At 51.2% G+C, this 15240-nt stretch overlaps 1 protein-coding gene across 2 annotated transcripts in view; it reads left to right on the forward strand.

The window, feature by feature from the left end:
* Positions 1-15240, forward strand: part of SLC6A4 (solute carrier family 6 member 4) — a 32853-nt gene continuing 17613 nt past the window's right edge. Inside the window, exons 1-3 of one of the 2 annotated variants that reach the window (XM_025851539.2) lie at positions 1-207; positions 11816-12270; positions 14425-14559. In XM_025851539.2, coding sequence (XP_025707324.1) covers positions 11928-12270; positions 14425-14559 — 478 coding nt within the window. In that variant the 5' untranslated portion in view covers positions 1-207; positions 11816-11927. The remainder of the gene's footprint in view (positions 208-11815; positions 12271-14424; positions 14560-15240) is intronic. The other variant, XM_073879330.1, reaches the window with a different exon arrangement.

Raw genomic sequence — 15240 nt, forward strand, 5'->3', positions numbered from 1 at the left:
CTGCGGCTCAAAGTGACGCAAAAATTCTTAAAGAGCTCTTTGGCGGCGGATATCTAGAGATCAGACCATGTGAGGGCACGAGAGTACAAATACGGCCGCTCGGGCGCCCGCTCCGGCACAGGCAGCCGCGCCCCCGCTGCCTCGAGGGCGCGAGGGCCGCCCCGCCTCGGAGAGCCCCGGACCAGCCTCCCTACGGACTCCCGGCAGGTGGGTCGGCCTGCCTGGCGGCGGATCCGCGCTCCTGCCCGCACACCCCATCCCGCGGGGCCTCCCGGGGCGCGGGCGTGCATGCGCCGCGCGGTGGGCTCCGCGCCCCGCCGCCGCCCTCGCGGGGAGGACGGGTGGGGACGGCCGGCGCGCCCGGCGACAGGGCGAGCGCCGAAGGGACTGGGGGGGGGGGGGGGGGCGCGGCACTGGAGGGCGCCTTTGTCTACCGCACGCGGGGGCTGTTGCGATGGCCTGGGTACCGGAGCAAGACCCTGTGAAGCCCGGCTTAGGCTAAACTCTGTTCTGCGCGTCGGAAAAAGTTGCTTTAGCTTCAACTCGCGGCTTCGGCTGGGTCCTCACTTACCCACGGCGTGCAGGTGGCTTCGTGCAGAGGCACTTCTGCAGGGGGGGTTCTGGTTGACAGAAATGCCCAAGTATCTAGAGAAATCTCCGAATGGACTCTTAAGTGGGACGAGTCTCCGGGCGTCTGGGTTGTTTTCACTGGCGGAGCCGGTGCACGCTCAGCCATCTCCCGGGCCATTCCGAATGTATGGGAAACTCACACTCCAGCGAGCTGTTGTACACGGTTCAAGTGCGTAACCGTCAGTTGCTAAAGAAAATGTGTGCATTTAAATATGTCTTTGAAAACACTCTCTGGAGCTGAGGAACCCAAAGGAGCACGTTTCCTTTTGCACTGAGTCTTTTGCATAAAGAACTTCTTCTTCAGTTGGGGTTCTGAAGAATTTGAGAGGGGTAGAATTTCTAAGAGTCAGACATTACAAACGCGCGCGCGCGCGTGTGTGTTTATGATCAATTTTGTCCAGAAAAATGAAACAGGTCAATGGATTATTTATGAGCCTGCTAGCTCTCATCATGGTAAGACTAGATCAAATATTTAATGTGTTTTGCCTTCAGTTACATAGGAAAAACGTCTAAGGAAGCAACATTGGGATTTATGTTTAATGCCACGGAGGGGCACTATGGGCGGCATTAGCATTTGGGTTTTGAGCAGAGCAGGGAAACACACAGCTTTGACTCTGTCCCATTCCTTGCGTTTGTGTGGAGTCCCTGATGCCAGGAAGGTGGCTTTCCTACCACAGACTGGGGTGGGGGTGGCTGCCCCCAGCGCCACCGAGGAGAGTCAGGTTCTGATGAGGCTGGTGCAAACTAAGCAAACCAAAAGCATGGGCATTTCTTTTTTTCACTGAACTTGAACAAGAGCAGATCGAGACTGCTTCACAATTAATTAGAAGGCCCCTCAGCACTCTGGTGACCTATGTGGGACGTTTCAGGAATCTAAGAGCAGCACAGATACTCAAACCCATTTCTTTCCGTCTCTTGCTTAAGAAACATACTAAGGGTGGGGAGAGGGGTGAGGGTGGGGACAGAATAATGTTGAAGTTTTAATGGAATCAGCAAAACCTCAGAAATGCCTCTGTGGGGGATTTTGAGAGTTGTCTGAGCATAATGATAAAGCTCGGAGAAGCATGTCCAAGAGTTTCACGAGTGGGCGGTGTGGCCATGGGGTGGGGGTGCTTGGCTGGTGCTTGGCTCGAGTCTCCGAGGGTCCGAGGGCAGGCTTGCAGGAACGTCCCCAGTGTCCCCTTCCAAAGAGAAACACAGATGATTCCAGAAATTAAGCCAGTAAGTGGCAGCTCCTTCTCCTGTGTATCATCAAATGGTTTGATTAGAGAGAAAAAGGCAGGGCTGCCTGAAGAAGTTTAATTTCAGTTTGGCTTCATGAATCAACAGGATATGGTCATGATTTGACTTTTTTGAAGAAAGATGCCTGTGTGACCAAAGGGAGAATTATGCATTTTTTTCTGTCAGAAGGTACCTCACCCCTTAGCTCTTCCCATCCCAGGTCCGCTCCTCTGGCTGTCACAGTCCTCAGCTGTAAGTGAGGGCAGGAGGGGGCCCTGCGTGACATGATGTCCAAGTCCCATCCACTTCTTCTGTGACTGTGACCCTAATCTCTCTGCTTTAAACAAACACGACTTGAAAGGATGCTGCAAAATGCCAGAGCACCGGGACTCTGCCCAGATGTTGCCGTCAAATCAGGGTCCCCTAGGGAACCCCCAGGCGTCACTCAAAGGCAGAGGTTTGCACAAGTCTTGCACCTCATCCACCCACAGGCAACAGGAGCCCGAGATCCCCGCCCCCCACCTCCCCTTTGCATCATGCCCAGGGTGGGGTTCGGTGGAAACCACCTCCAGGCAGTATGATTTGGGCTGTGCCCATTTTCTTTCCAGTCACTGAGCCGTGGCCAATCGGCTGTGGTCCTCTGAGGTTTGTGGTCTCCCATGTAAACACAACAGTCTTAGAGTTAAAGATCTGATAAGTCGCCCCACTTCTCCTTTCCTGGGGCAAGTGAGACTTACTCATCCTGCTCCTGTGGGAAATTAGTCTCTGGGCTTAACCTTCTAGCACCCTAGGGAAAGAAAACGGTCATCTTTCCAGGAGGGACCCAGGTGGAAAAATAGACGACAGTGGCCTGTGGGAGATACCTGGCAGAAGCGATTTTCCCTGAGCAGAGGGTGAACTGCTTTTCTAGGGTGGGCACAAGACCCACCAGAGCTGACATAGCCCCCATCTTTCTTGGCGCAGCTCGTCATACTGACTTGGGTCCATTTTCAGAAATGGTCCCGGAGTAACGGCTCTGTGCAGGGGCATTCCCTCAGCCTGACAGGGGCTGGCTGTCAGCGAGTGGGGAGACCAGTGCGCCTTTACTGGATGTCGATAACACGTTTTTAAAGCAAGGGAGTGTGCTCCCAGCCCTGTGTCCATGTGGTGACAAAATGCATAGAGATGAGGCCAGTGTGAGGCCATTTGTCATCTTTCCTCCTTTCTTTGGGCTCCCCTGGAAGCTCGCAGAGCTCCCTTGCTGCCACCCCAACCTTGGACCAACGGTACTCGTTAGTGGGTATTTAAGCCATAGGCTTTTTACGTTGTTTTTTTTTTTTTTAAAGATTTTATTTATTTATTTGAGAGAGAGAGAATGAGAGACAGAGAGCACGAGAGGGAAGAGGGTCAGAGGGAGAAGCAGACTCCCTGCCGAGCAGGGAGCCCGATGTGGGACTCGATCCCAGGACTCCCGGACCACGACCTGAGCCGAAGGCAGTCGCTCAACCAACTGAGCCACCCAGGCGCCCTTACTTTTTTTTTTTTTTTTTAAGATGTTATTTATTAGAGAGAGAAAGAGGTCATGATCAGGGGAGGGGCAGAGGGAGAAGCAGGCTCCCCGCTGAGCAGGGAGCCCGATGCGGGGCTCGATCCCAAGACCCTGGGATCATGACCCGAGCCAAAGGCAGATGCTTAACCGACTGAGCCACCCAGGTGCCCCTAGGCTTTTCACTTTTAATTAATTTAATTTTATTTTATTTTTAAGTAATCCCTACACCCAGCGTGGGCTCGAACTCTCAACCCTGAGGTCGAGAGTTGCACGCTCCACTGACTGAGCCAGCCGGGTGCCCCTAAGCCATAGGCGACCGGATACGCTGTCAGGAATCCCAGGACCCCCAGGGACTGCAAAGCCGGAGATGAATGCGAGCAGTGGGGAGACGTGGAGGCCACGTGGCCGGGCCGGCCCGGTGGCCAGGGTCTCCAGGCCCTGACAAGCCGGAGAGATGGTGTGGGGAAGGGCTCCTGGGGTCCTGAGGTCCAGCTCTTTCTGCCATTATTTGAGGGAGAGAGGGAAGAAGTGGGGGGTGGGGGTGGGGGGAGGGGGTGACAAGGCCAAGTGGCAGATCTGGGAGAGCCAGTTGTGTGCTCTGGGAGAATCCAGAGCTGGAGGCTGGGAGGCGGGCTGGATTAGAGGCAGTGAGTCAGCGGGGGGCCTTGACCTTCTTGTGTTTTTGTGTGATTTTGCTGGGCACGTTCAAAGAAAAAGAACATTTTCTTTCCATTACTACTGAGCTGCTGAATGAAGATAAAATAAACAGAGCGTTCCCCTCTCACTAAGGGACTCCCTCGCATTTAGGGAGGGGCAGAGCTGGAAGGGCTCCAGGTCCCCGATGGTTTACTCCAGCTCGCCCTCGGCTGTGAGGGCTCAGCCTGGCCTGCAGCTGCTAATCTCCTGCACCTCTGGTCTTCCCTCTCCCCTGGGTGTGTGGTTTTTAAACACTAATCAAGCTAGCTGGCTCTTCTCCCCGTTGCAGAGGAAAGGAGCGGGGCCGGAGGAAAGGGGAGGGAGGCCCTGCCCGGAGAGAGAGAGAGGGAGGAGAGGGGAGATAATGCTATTCTGGGCGTGCCCCGGGCCCCCGCAGGGACGTCTGACTGACTTGACGTTTCCCAGCGCTCCGAAGTCTAGAATGATTTTCCTCCCCGCCCCCAGTTTTTCCTTTTAAAACATTTCAACTGAAAAGTCAGAGAAATGGTCCAGCGAACCTTCTTCCCTCAGAGACGCCAGTCATTAACATTTTGTCATGTTTGTGTGTGCACTCGCTCTAATTTTTGCCTGTGTAATATATATAGTTTGATACATTCTGTATATGTGTGACATAATTCATGTAACAATGAGACAATCTATATATTATATAAGTTTTTTGTTGAACCTCAGAGTTTGCAGACGTCTAAATACTTCACCTCTTGTCTCCTAAGAACAAGGACATCCACCTACATAACCAGAGCCCCATTATTATCACATTTGGGAAGCAGTTTGATAAACTATTATCAAATATACAAATATTACAGTCCTTATTTAAATTTCCCCCACTATCTCAATGGTGTCCTCTGTAGCATAGAGGGTTACTTCTTGAGACGCAGACTCCCAGGGGTCCAAAACCACCTCTCACTCTCACCTCTGTGCATCTGAGGCCTGGATCGATATTGTGTAACAATGAACTGAGTTTCATGAATGTTCCCAAACAGCGTGCATGACACATTGTAAAGCACATTTCAGAACTCCTTGACCTAAGAGTATAGGTCCCTTCAGGCAACATTCCCTAAATCACAAACATCTTGCGGCCCCTGTGGCCCCCTCCACTCTGCTGCTTGACCTCAGCCCTCAGCTCCACTGTGTCCTCCCTGCTCCCTGCCCCAGCCCGAGAAATGGGCCCAGCTCCCCCTTTCCTCTTGCCTCCACCACTCCCATTGTACTTAATTCGACTTCAGACCCCTTTCTCCCCGCCCCCTCTCTCTCTCTGCTCCACCCTCACTTCCTAATGCACCCCCCCTCCCCCGCCCCGTGTTCTCTCTCTACTGCTCTCCCTCCCTTGGCTCCCTTTGTGGGTTGAATCATGTCTGTTTTATGTAAAAGTAGTTTTAGTGACATACTTCGTATTAAGGAAGAGAAAATCTGTGTTTGGAAATGCTGCCACGTTTTTTTATCTTGATTTCTATCCATGGCATAAATTGCATTACGACCACAGGAAGGGAGTGTTCTGAAGGTGGAAGTGGCGCCCCTCACTCCACCTGACCTAACGCATCAGCAGGTTGAGTTTCCCAAGTGCTTTCCTGGCCTCGTCCACGTTGAAACACAGAGGCAGCAGTGTCGTTTTCAGCAAAAAGTTGTGAGTTGTGGGGTTCAAGGTAATAACAAACGTGTGTCCTCACCTTCTACAGCTCTTAGAAAGGTGCCTGAAAGACTCCTCCACAGAATCTGCACAAGAGTCTCCCCACTTGCTGTCTTCTCCTGAACTGTAGTTTTTCCCAAGAACCAGAAAGAATGTTAGGATAGAGAGATGATGGATGACAGATACCTTCCAATCAGCTTCATTGTCCCCTTTTGTCGTACTTCACAATGCTGTGTCCCACAGCTTACATTTTAGACGTTTCCGTATTTTCCGGGCAAACTAGGGTTCTGTAGCGAGTTTAGGAAGCTAACTGCCATTTACAAGGTTGATTTCTGTAGGTAGAAAATACATTCCACCTTCCAAACAAGCAACTCACAAATGAACGTTTGGAACACAGACTGTTGATGGGTGTGCCTGTTGGTACTTGTTTCAAAGTCTGAAAGCACAGCCCAGACTCTTCTTTAATCCCAGACATGTCCGTCTTTTCTAGTCCAGAGTCCATGAAAATGACTGTTGTGACAAGTCCTCCCTCCCCGCCCTCAAGATGCACAGCACATCTTCCCGATGGGTGAGGGGTGCGGAGGGGCCCCTGAGAAAGGAACCCGGGGTATGAAAGGGTAGTGCCTTACCTGAGGCTCAAAACCACCAGCATGGCGGCTGGGGCTCCCTGGGCCCTGCACCCAGGGAGCCCGAAATACCACCTCTGTGTTGGCAGCTGTGCAAGTATTTGAGCCCAGAGGTGTATGAGGCATGGCCCCTGCTGCCAGGGCATCCAAAGCAAATAGACATAGAAGGATAACTAATGATACACAATACTCAGTGATGAATGACATATTAGTAATCCTACAGAGTAGGGAGAGATCATTTGGGCTGGGGTGATGAGTGAAGCTTCATGGAGGGGGTGGATAGAAACTTAAGCCAGGCCTCGAAGGATGCGGGATAATTAGGGGCAGCAGCCCGGCATGCGGTAGGGATACACTTGGGCATGCTGGGTGGCCCACCTGCCCCTGATGACCTGGGGTGTCTGTTAAGCATGCAGCACCCACATGGATCTCTTGAATTATAATCTCTGGGACAGCAGCCCAGGAATCTGCTGTTTACAACTTTGCCAGTGACCCCAAGGAGAGGAGCTGATTGGGAGGAACAGGCACAGTCAGGGAGGGCCTGTGGAAGTGGGGGAGTCGCTCGCGTCTGGGCCCCGGTCCCCCTGGTTGGGGTGTGAAGCTGGAGGGCAGGATGGGCTGCACACATGTGGTGGCCCAGTGGCCATCAACACTCTGTCATTTACTGATGCTCTCCACGTGCTAGACACTGAGAGTCAAGATAAATAATCCGTTGTCCATTTGTCCAGCCTCTGGAGTGATGTGAACCACAGCACAAACGGCTCATCCTCACCATCCTACACTGTGTGCAGAGAAATTCGAAGCTCCCCTCTCCCAGTCAGGGAAAGTTCCGGACGGAGACCCTTGTCCTTTCTCATGATAACTGGCCCAGATGACCCTAAGGATTATAGACTATTTAATCCCTCTCCAAAAAATTGAACTGTCTCACACAAAGAATTCTTTGGGTGGGAAAGCGATGTTCATTTCTACCCCTTTTGTCCAAAAACAGGCGGATTTTCCCTGCCCTCCTCATTCACACGGTGAAGTCTGTTTTGTTTGAAAGGTGAGCCAGGAGTCCCTTTGGATCCAAATACAAACCACCGTCTTAGGCTGTGGGCGACTGTGAGTCAGACCCACTCACATCCCGGCTCCTGTGACAGAAACTGCGCAATAGGAACAAAAGGAACACTTGTAGACTCTGAAGGCACCTTGGGGCTAGAAATGTGAGCTATCTAAACACGCTGCTTCAGGTCAGCAGAAGGCTCCGTTTACAATAGGATGCACGACAGGGATTTCGAGCACCACCAGCCTCTCCCTCCTTAGGCCTAAGTACTGTTTTCCCACAGTCAGAGCCGGGCCTTGTACCATGAACTTCAGACGGGCAGAACTGCGCCTGCCTTGCCGCCGAGAGCCTGGCACGTAGTAGGCATACAGTATGTCTTTGCAGAATTAGTGCTGCCAGGCTCAGGGCTCCCTGGCAATGGGCACCAGAACTTTGTAATTGCTGTCGGCCTCGGGGAGGTGTGTTGGGAACTTCAGACTCCCTCTCTGAAGAGAGAAGGCAAATTGCCACTTGGCTATCTGACTTATAATTAATCTGTTCTCCGTGGTACACCCATCATTCGTGCTGGGTTTGGTTTGGTTTTTGAAAATGAAAACCGAGTGTCCTGAGAAATGAACTCACTTTGATCTCAACAAGCGAAGTCAAAGTACAAACTTTCTCTAGTGTTTCTGCTTAGAGCGTGCTGACGGACGTGCAACAGACAGGTCGGGGTCACGGACATTTCCAAAGGTCTGGGTAGTTTCATGACTAATCGTAATTACATGCTTGTTCCGAAACCGGTTCCCGTGGCTACAGAGACAGAGTTTGTGGGAAGAGGAATGGAGGTTTGATCAGAAGTTTAAAGAGAAACAATCCTTTCTTCTGGGGTGGGGGGGGCGGGGTGACTTAGCCACCCCCTACCCCCCGGGGTTAAGAGGAAGCAGGAGTGTGAACCAAAAGCAGGCTGTCAGCCCACCAGGGGCTCCCCTGTGCTGCCTGTGTGCGGAGAGGTGGGATTAGGGTCCCATGTGTCACGCTGTCATCCCACCAAGGAGCAGGGTGATGTGGTGCTACCCCCAGCCTGTCACCTGCTCAGCTGGGCGCAAGAGCCCATGTTCAAGGTGCAAAGGAAGGCTTGTGGGGCTTTCTCTGGCCACGGAGAAACTCAAAGCCTGCCTGGAGGAGGTCACAGCTGTAATATTGACCTCGTTTGCAATCCTACCCAGCAGGATAAAAATATCTTTTAAAAAAGAAAGCTTTTAAGAGAACATTCTTAGAAGCCAATTTTCTTAACTCTTACTTCTTCATTTCCGGGGCAGCCTGCTCTCAACTGTGATCTGCTGGTCTCAGTAGAGAAAGGTGGCCTGTGCTCCGTAGAATCGGAAAAGTAGGAGAACGGGAGCCACGGGCAGTGTCCTGCCGGCAGCAGGGGGTCTGGGCCAGGCAGTGGTCTCCTGGCCAACTGGATGAGTCACTGGGAGGAGCCTTCTTCCAATTGGGAGAGGCAGAAAGAAAGGAGATGTGCGTCTCCTGCTCGTTTGGTGGCTGTAACTTACATTTATACCCCAGGTTCGGGGATCAGGAGTGCTAGAGAGTGGAGCTGGCTGGAGAGAGACCGGCCTGAAGTCATGAGTCCGCGGAGGATCCCCCTTGGCAGGCTTTCTTAGGACTTGGACCATTTCAGCCTGTTGATACAACTAAAAAAAAAAAAAAAGTGCTGGGGGATATTTCAGGAAACAAGGTCTTTGTAATGGTCAGAACAAAAATAGAGAAGCATGCATTATTCTTCTAGGAGCTGCTCGGGACAGGTGCCAAGAAATCAAGATCAGTTGCCTTAGGGGACGAACCCCTGAAGATACTGAAGAACATACATTGCCCAAAAAAGTTCACCAACACACACACATTTTCCAGCTTCCCTGCAGGATGCCCCAAGGGAGAAAAGTACAGGAAACCTAGAACAAATCACTTGACCCCGGCATGAGGAAGGTGACAGAGTCACAAGTATGGCTAAGTGTTTGCTCCCCCCACCACGATATTCTTTGGAGATGGGTGACGTGTCCCTCCCATAGACCATGGGGGATGTGCCAGAGAAGGATTGGATGGTACAGCTGCTCTTTGAGCTGCAGTTTTTTGTTTCGTTTTTTAAGTCTTCTCTACACCCCACCTGGGACTCAAACTCATGACCCCAAGATCAAGAGTCGCGCGCTCCACCCACTGAGCTGGCCCGGCGCCCCTGAGCTGCAGTTTAAATGAGAGCAACAGTGCGGTATTCCAGATAAGAAGAAGTTCCTACAGAAAACTTTGGATAAAATTTTGAAGGTGGAGAAAGAAAGGTGGGGGAGGGGGAGCCTTGGTCACAGGCTGGCTCAGCCCATTGGTGCCATTGGGCTGCACATGGTAAAGCTCTTTATCTCTGTCACCTGGCCTTCAAGTTCTTCAGTGTTCAATGCGGAGAACATGCCATGGATAGAGGCAAAGGGAAGTGCAGAGGCCTTCTTCAAACAACACAACCAGAGACCACAAAGGGCAGGTTTAATTTAGCTGTGTATTTAAATACACTGGCACCTCATCATCATCTCTCAAAAAAAATAATGAACTTTAAGAAAATCCCTCAGCCTGGCACATGGTTCCTTATGGTGGATGAGAGAATGTATGGTTAATTTGAAGAGTCCACGGAGGCGGACAGGGGAGGCTGGAGAGCAACATAAAGATGAGCACAATGGGGTTTTATCTAGATCACGCTTTATCAGAAATTCATGTTCTCCTATGAGTGGTGTTTGCATCCTTGAGCCCAGGGTAGGGTCAGGAGGTGGGGGCCAAGCAGCTGGATAGGGTAGAACCCAGGACACCCACCCCATCCCCTTACTCATACACATACACACCCGAGATCCATAGAGCTGGTATCTCTCTTGTTGCTGGAATATTTTCAGCAACAATCAATCCCTTTAAAAATTTTTTTCTACTTTACAGAGAAAAGAACCCAGTGAACACAAAGCTCTAATTACTTGCATCCCCTCGTATTCATTTCTCATCCTTGCCAATATTTTTGTACATAGTCATCGGTGTGAATCTACTACTTTGTGTTCTAATTCTTCGCTACATTTTTATCGTCACATTTCCACCTGTGGATAGTTAAGTTCTATCACTGAAAGCCCCAAAGAGGTAGGAGACAGGCACTGCCATTTTTTATTAGCTTCCATTTCTAGCCATCCTCCAACTGTTGGATTTGAAGGGGTAATATCAGATCTTTGCAGCTGTGACTAGTGATAACAGTCATCCCTAGACATCTCAAAAGGTGGAATGTGACCTGAGCTAAGCAGAGACCTGTTTCAACTCCCAGACTATTTCAAGAGCTTGAAAAGTTCAGGCCCTGATAAAATGAAGTTAGCTGGAAGATCTTGGCTCCTTACTACTTTATAACAGGCTGTAGGTTTAAAGTCCAAGAGGGCTCGGATTTCTGCCCCACATTTGATGTGTGAGGTCTCGGCCCAGGCTGCGGCGCTGACTTCCCCGCACCTCGCTCGGCCCCAGCAGGGCTATGGAGGTGCCGAGGCCCCTGCCAGCCCTCCCCACCAGGCTGCTTGGGGACAGAGACACCATCCATACTGGCATCTGTACCCCGCACGCTCTTGTTGCTGGCTCATCCAGCTCTCCCCGCCTGTCCACTGTTGCCGGCTAGCAGGTGGATCCTCCTCAGGAGTGGCTCGGAGAGGTAGGCAGAATACACGGTGAGCAGCAGGGCCATTCAAAGCCTGGGCAGACTCGCAGAGGCACGAGGTGAATGCATCTCGGCGAAGCCCAGATGCACCAGACACAGTCAGGAGCAGCTAGACTCTCTCAGGGCTGGACCACAGGAAGAGGGGAAAAGTCCACAACTAAGGAGCTAGGGGTGCCTTTGGTCTTGTCCTTTTAAAGTCATACTTGCAATTTACATAAAATACACGGCATGCTCCGCTTAAACGGTTTAGGATTGTCCTAATTTATTTGCAGGCGGCAACTGCTTCTTTCTTTGTGTTTCTTTTCCCAGCCTAGCATTCAGGACAAGGTGAGTGCTCTGCACAGTTTTGGTGAAGCAAGGCCTCTTCTTACCTTCTTCTGAGTGACTGGGGTAAACTCCGGGATGCAATTCTAGTCCCTCAAACTGAAGTCAGTCCTTTGTTCTTAAACAGAGCCGATGCAAGACCTGGGTGATTTGCTGTCTGTTCTTGTTTTGTTGTTTTGGTTTGTTTTCCCCCCTTTTCAAATGACTTGATTGTGATTTGATACCTTGTCTAGGTTGAAAACTGGAGTTGATTTTATTGACTGCCATATAGCAAACAGGATGTTTCACACTTGACAGATGCATTTGTAATCCCATTCATTAATGTAGTTTACGATGTTTGTTGAGTTAATACCAAAGACAAGTAGGATGCGTAATTCTGTTCTCCCTTTGCCGTGTGCCTTTCCAACAGAGCTCTCAATCCCATTGATATAAGGCTCCGAGGAGATCCCCAGATCTGAGCACTGAGAATTCGGCTCGGGTCCTCAGCAGATGGGTGTCACTGTCCTCTCCTAGCCAGCAGGATGGAGACCACGCCCTTAAATTCCCAGAAGGAGCTATCAGCGTGTAAGGATAAAGAAGATTGTCAGGAAAATGGAGTTCTGCAGAAGGGTGTCCCTGTCCCTGAGGATAAGGTGGAGTCTGACCACATCTCCAACGGGTACTCAGCAGTGCCGAGCCCTGGTGCCGGAGATGACTCTCAGCACTCCATTCCGGCCGCCACCACCGCCCTAGTGGCTGAGGCTCATCAAGGGGAACGGGAGACCTGGGGCAAGAAGATGGATTTCCTCCTCTCGGTCATTGGTTATGCCGTGGACCTGGGCAACGTCTGGCGCTTTCCCTACATCTGTTACCAGAATGGAGGGGGTCAGTATCATGGGCCACAAGCAGAGGCTCTGACCCAGGGGTGGTCTGTAAATCCTTTCGGGAGGCCAGAGCGGAGATCATGTCTTTTCTGTCTTGTCTGATGAGTCCAGGAACAAGCTTGCTTAGACTTTCAAGCTGGTCCAAAAGACAGATCCCCAGTACACCAAATGTTCAGTCAGCATGTCTGAGGCTCCCTGGGTTATGAAGTTGGATAAAAGCTCTCCCAAACCTGACCTCGCCAGATTTTCATCATCCTTGTGCTTCATGTGTGGAAGAGCCCCCTTCTCCCCCCCGCGTTACCCAAGCTCCACCCTCAGAGCGAGATGTGAGAATGACCATCAGCCTGTGCAGGCTCTGCGCGGCAGAGGCCAGAGAGGTTAGACCTGTGTAAGGAAAAATTGGGAAGGGGCTCCAGGGTCCCAGGCCCTCCGGGGCCTTCGGACCCGTGTGTGGTCAGAGAAGGACCTCTGCTCAGGTCCAGAGTCTCGAGCTGGAATCTGAGCGTGATCCAGAGTTGAACCCAGCCCCAGCATGGCCTTAATGATAACCCCAAACCATACACTGGATCTGCCTTATGTCTCCTACAAGAGTGCTAGGTTTTTGAGGCTAGAGACTATTTCAGATTCCTCCTTCTACCCCCCAACACCTTCAGAGCAGTTAATTTGTAGATTATCAAAAAGAGTATCTGACTGCCGGCATGGCTATGGGAGCCGCAGAGAGGGGAAGTGGAGAGGAGTGGAGTAGGTATGGGGCCTCTGTGTTGACACTGGACTTGCTATCAAAATGGTAAAAGGACAAGAAATGGAAGTCAAATCAGTCAATATTTTTTTTGACAGAAGCTCTGGCAGCTGACTTGGGAGGGCAGCTAAAATGACGTTTGGGGAGAATTCATTAGTGTCCTCATTTCCTCCACGGCCTGACACAGAGTTGCCTGGATAAGGACCTTGGTCCACGTGCCTACGAAGGCAGTTCCGGGGTGGGGGGGTCCGGGAAGCCCAGCCCTCCCTGCCTGGGAGGAGCGGAAGTTATCTCCAGCTTGGGAGGGCTCATCTTTAGCCTGAGCTTTCTATAAGGGCCTGGGGCTCTGGTGACGTTTGTCCTACAGTCATTCCCTACCATTAAGCCAGCCAAGCAAACCCATTACAAATGCCACCGTGGGAACACAACGTGGTTCTTACTCCCAAGCTAGATGTACCCAGAGTGATTGTAAGTGAGGTGGGACCTTTCTGAGTTGCCCCAACTTCCGGTTTCTAGGTTCAAAGCACTTTATGGGAGGGAGGGTTAGCGGGGAAAATCACAGCTGACCCACCCTTTGGGCTGAGACTCAGGCGGCAGGTGAGCAATCCCCACCTTGGTGTTTCCAAACTGTGCCTCAGCCATGAGAGCCAGGGGACACCAGCATCTCTGGGGATGCCGCAGCCCCGCGCTTCCTCGTTCTGAGACAAATACCCTTCTCAGCCACATCTGCAAAGGGGGCCCACAAGGGAGCGTTCTGGCTTAGTGGAATTACGGAAATAGAGCCACATTTCAGAAACAAGAGTCTGGAGCCAGGGATAATAGGGATGAACAAAGATTGGAATGCAGGGATTTGCAGATTACTGCAGTCATTGTGCAGGCTGTCACAGGTGATCTGTCCGCAGGGTCTCAAACTCTGCTTGCCTCAGAATCACCTGGGCAGCTTACACATTTTTGTCTTAAACTCACACCTGGAACTTCCCCGTCGGATGTGTGTTCTTTAGCTCACTGGTGATTCCCTCGTGTGGCTGGCTTTGGGAAGCTCAGCCCTCTGCCACTCTGTCATTTCATAGGGGAGGAAACAGGTTCAGGGAGGGGCGGTGTCCCCCAGGGTCCTCCAGGTGGTTAGAAGTGCAACCGATTCCAGGGCCTGGTCTGTTGATCCTGAACCCAGCTTTCTTTCCATGTACTCTCTGCCGCCTTCATTTACTCTCTGAAACCCCCATTTGACCGTGGAACTCTGGGGAGGTGCTAAGCCCAGGGGAGCATAGTGTGAGGTCACTCAGCACAGGGTGGCTTCGTGAGACTTGAGCATCAGACGGCCCCTCGAATCTTGGCACTACCCTGGGTGTCCAGATCAGTTGGGCTGTCAAGGGGCAGATGTGGGCAGGGGGTGAAATTGTCTTTCGTCTGCCTCAGGGGCATTCCTCCTGCCCTACACGATCATGGCCATTTTTGGGGGGATCCCACTGTTCTACATGGAGCTCGCACTGGGCCAGTACCACCGAAATGGATGCATTTCTATATGGAGGAAAATCTGCCCGATTTTCAAAGGTAACTGAAAGACGAGTGGGGGGTGGGGTGGGTGATGGGTCTTGCAGGGGAGTGGTGATTCCCGTCCATGTATGGGAGCTGGGGACCTTCTTCTGGAATCAGCTGGGCCTTAATGTATCTCTGGGCGATGACCTGAGTAATTAAGTTTTTCACTGCTCAAGTGGTATGAGATTGTTAAAGGGAAACAGAATAAATAGCAATTAAAAGTAAACCTGGGGCACCTGGCTGCTAGAGCATGCGACTCTTGATCTCGGAGTCATGAGTTCGAACGGTTGGGTGTAGAGATTACTAAAAAAAATAAACAAGCTTAAAAATAATAACAATAAAAGTAAAATAAGCATTTTAGAAAATAAATAAAAGTAAACCTATTAGAGTCCTATAAATATAGAGGATAAACTAATGGTTGCCAGAGGGAAAGAGGTGGGGGATAGGCAAAGTGGGTGAAGGGGACTGGGAGGTACAGGCTTCCGGTTATGGAATGAATCGGTCACAGGGATGAAAGGCACAGCATGGGGCATATAGTCAATGGTGCTCTAATAGCGTTGTGTTGTGTGGCGACAGATGGCACTACGCTTGTGGTGAGCAGAGCATAACATACAGATTGTCGAATCACCTGTTATACACCTGAGACTAAGGTAACATTGTGTGTCAGCTATATTCAAATAAAAGTACTTTTTAAAG

This window comes from Callorhinus ursinus, unplaced genomic scaffold (assembly GCF_003265705.2).
Source record: "Callorhinus ursinus isolate GAN/ISIS: 27379988/994484 unplaced genomic scaffold, GSC_fseal_2.0 scaffold34, whole genome shotgun sequence".
Lineage (NCBI taxonomy): Eukaryota > Metazoa > Chordata > Mammalia > Carnivora > Otariidae > Callorhinus > Callorhinus ursinus.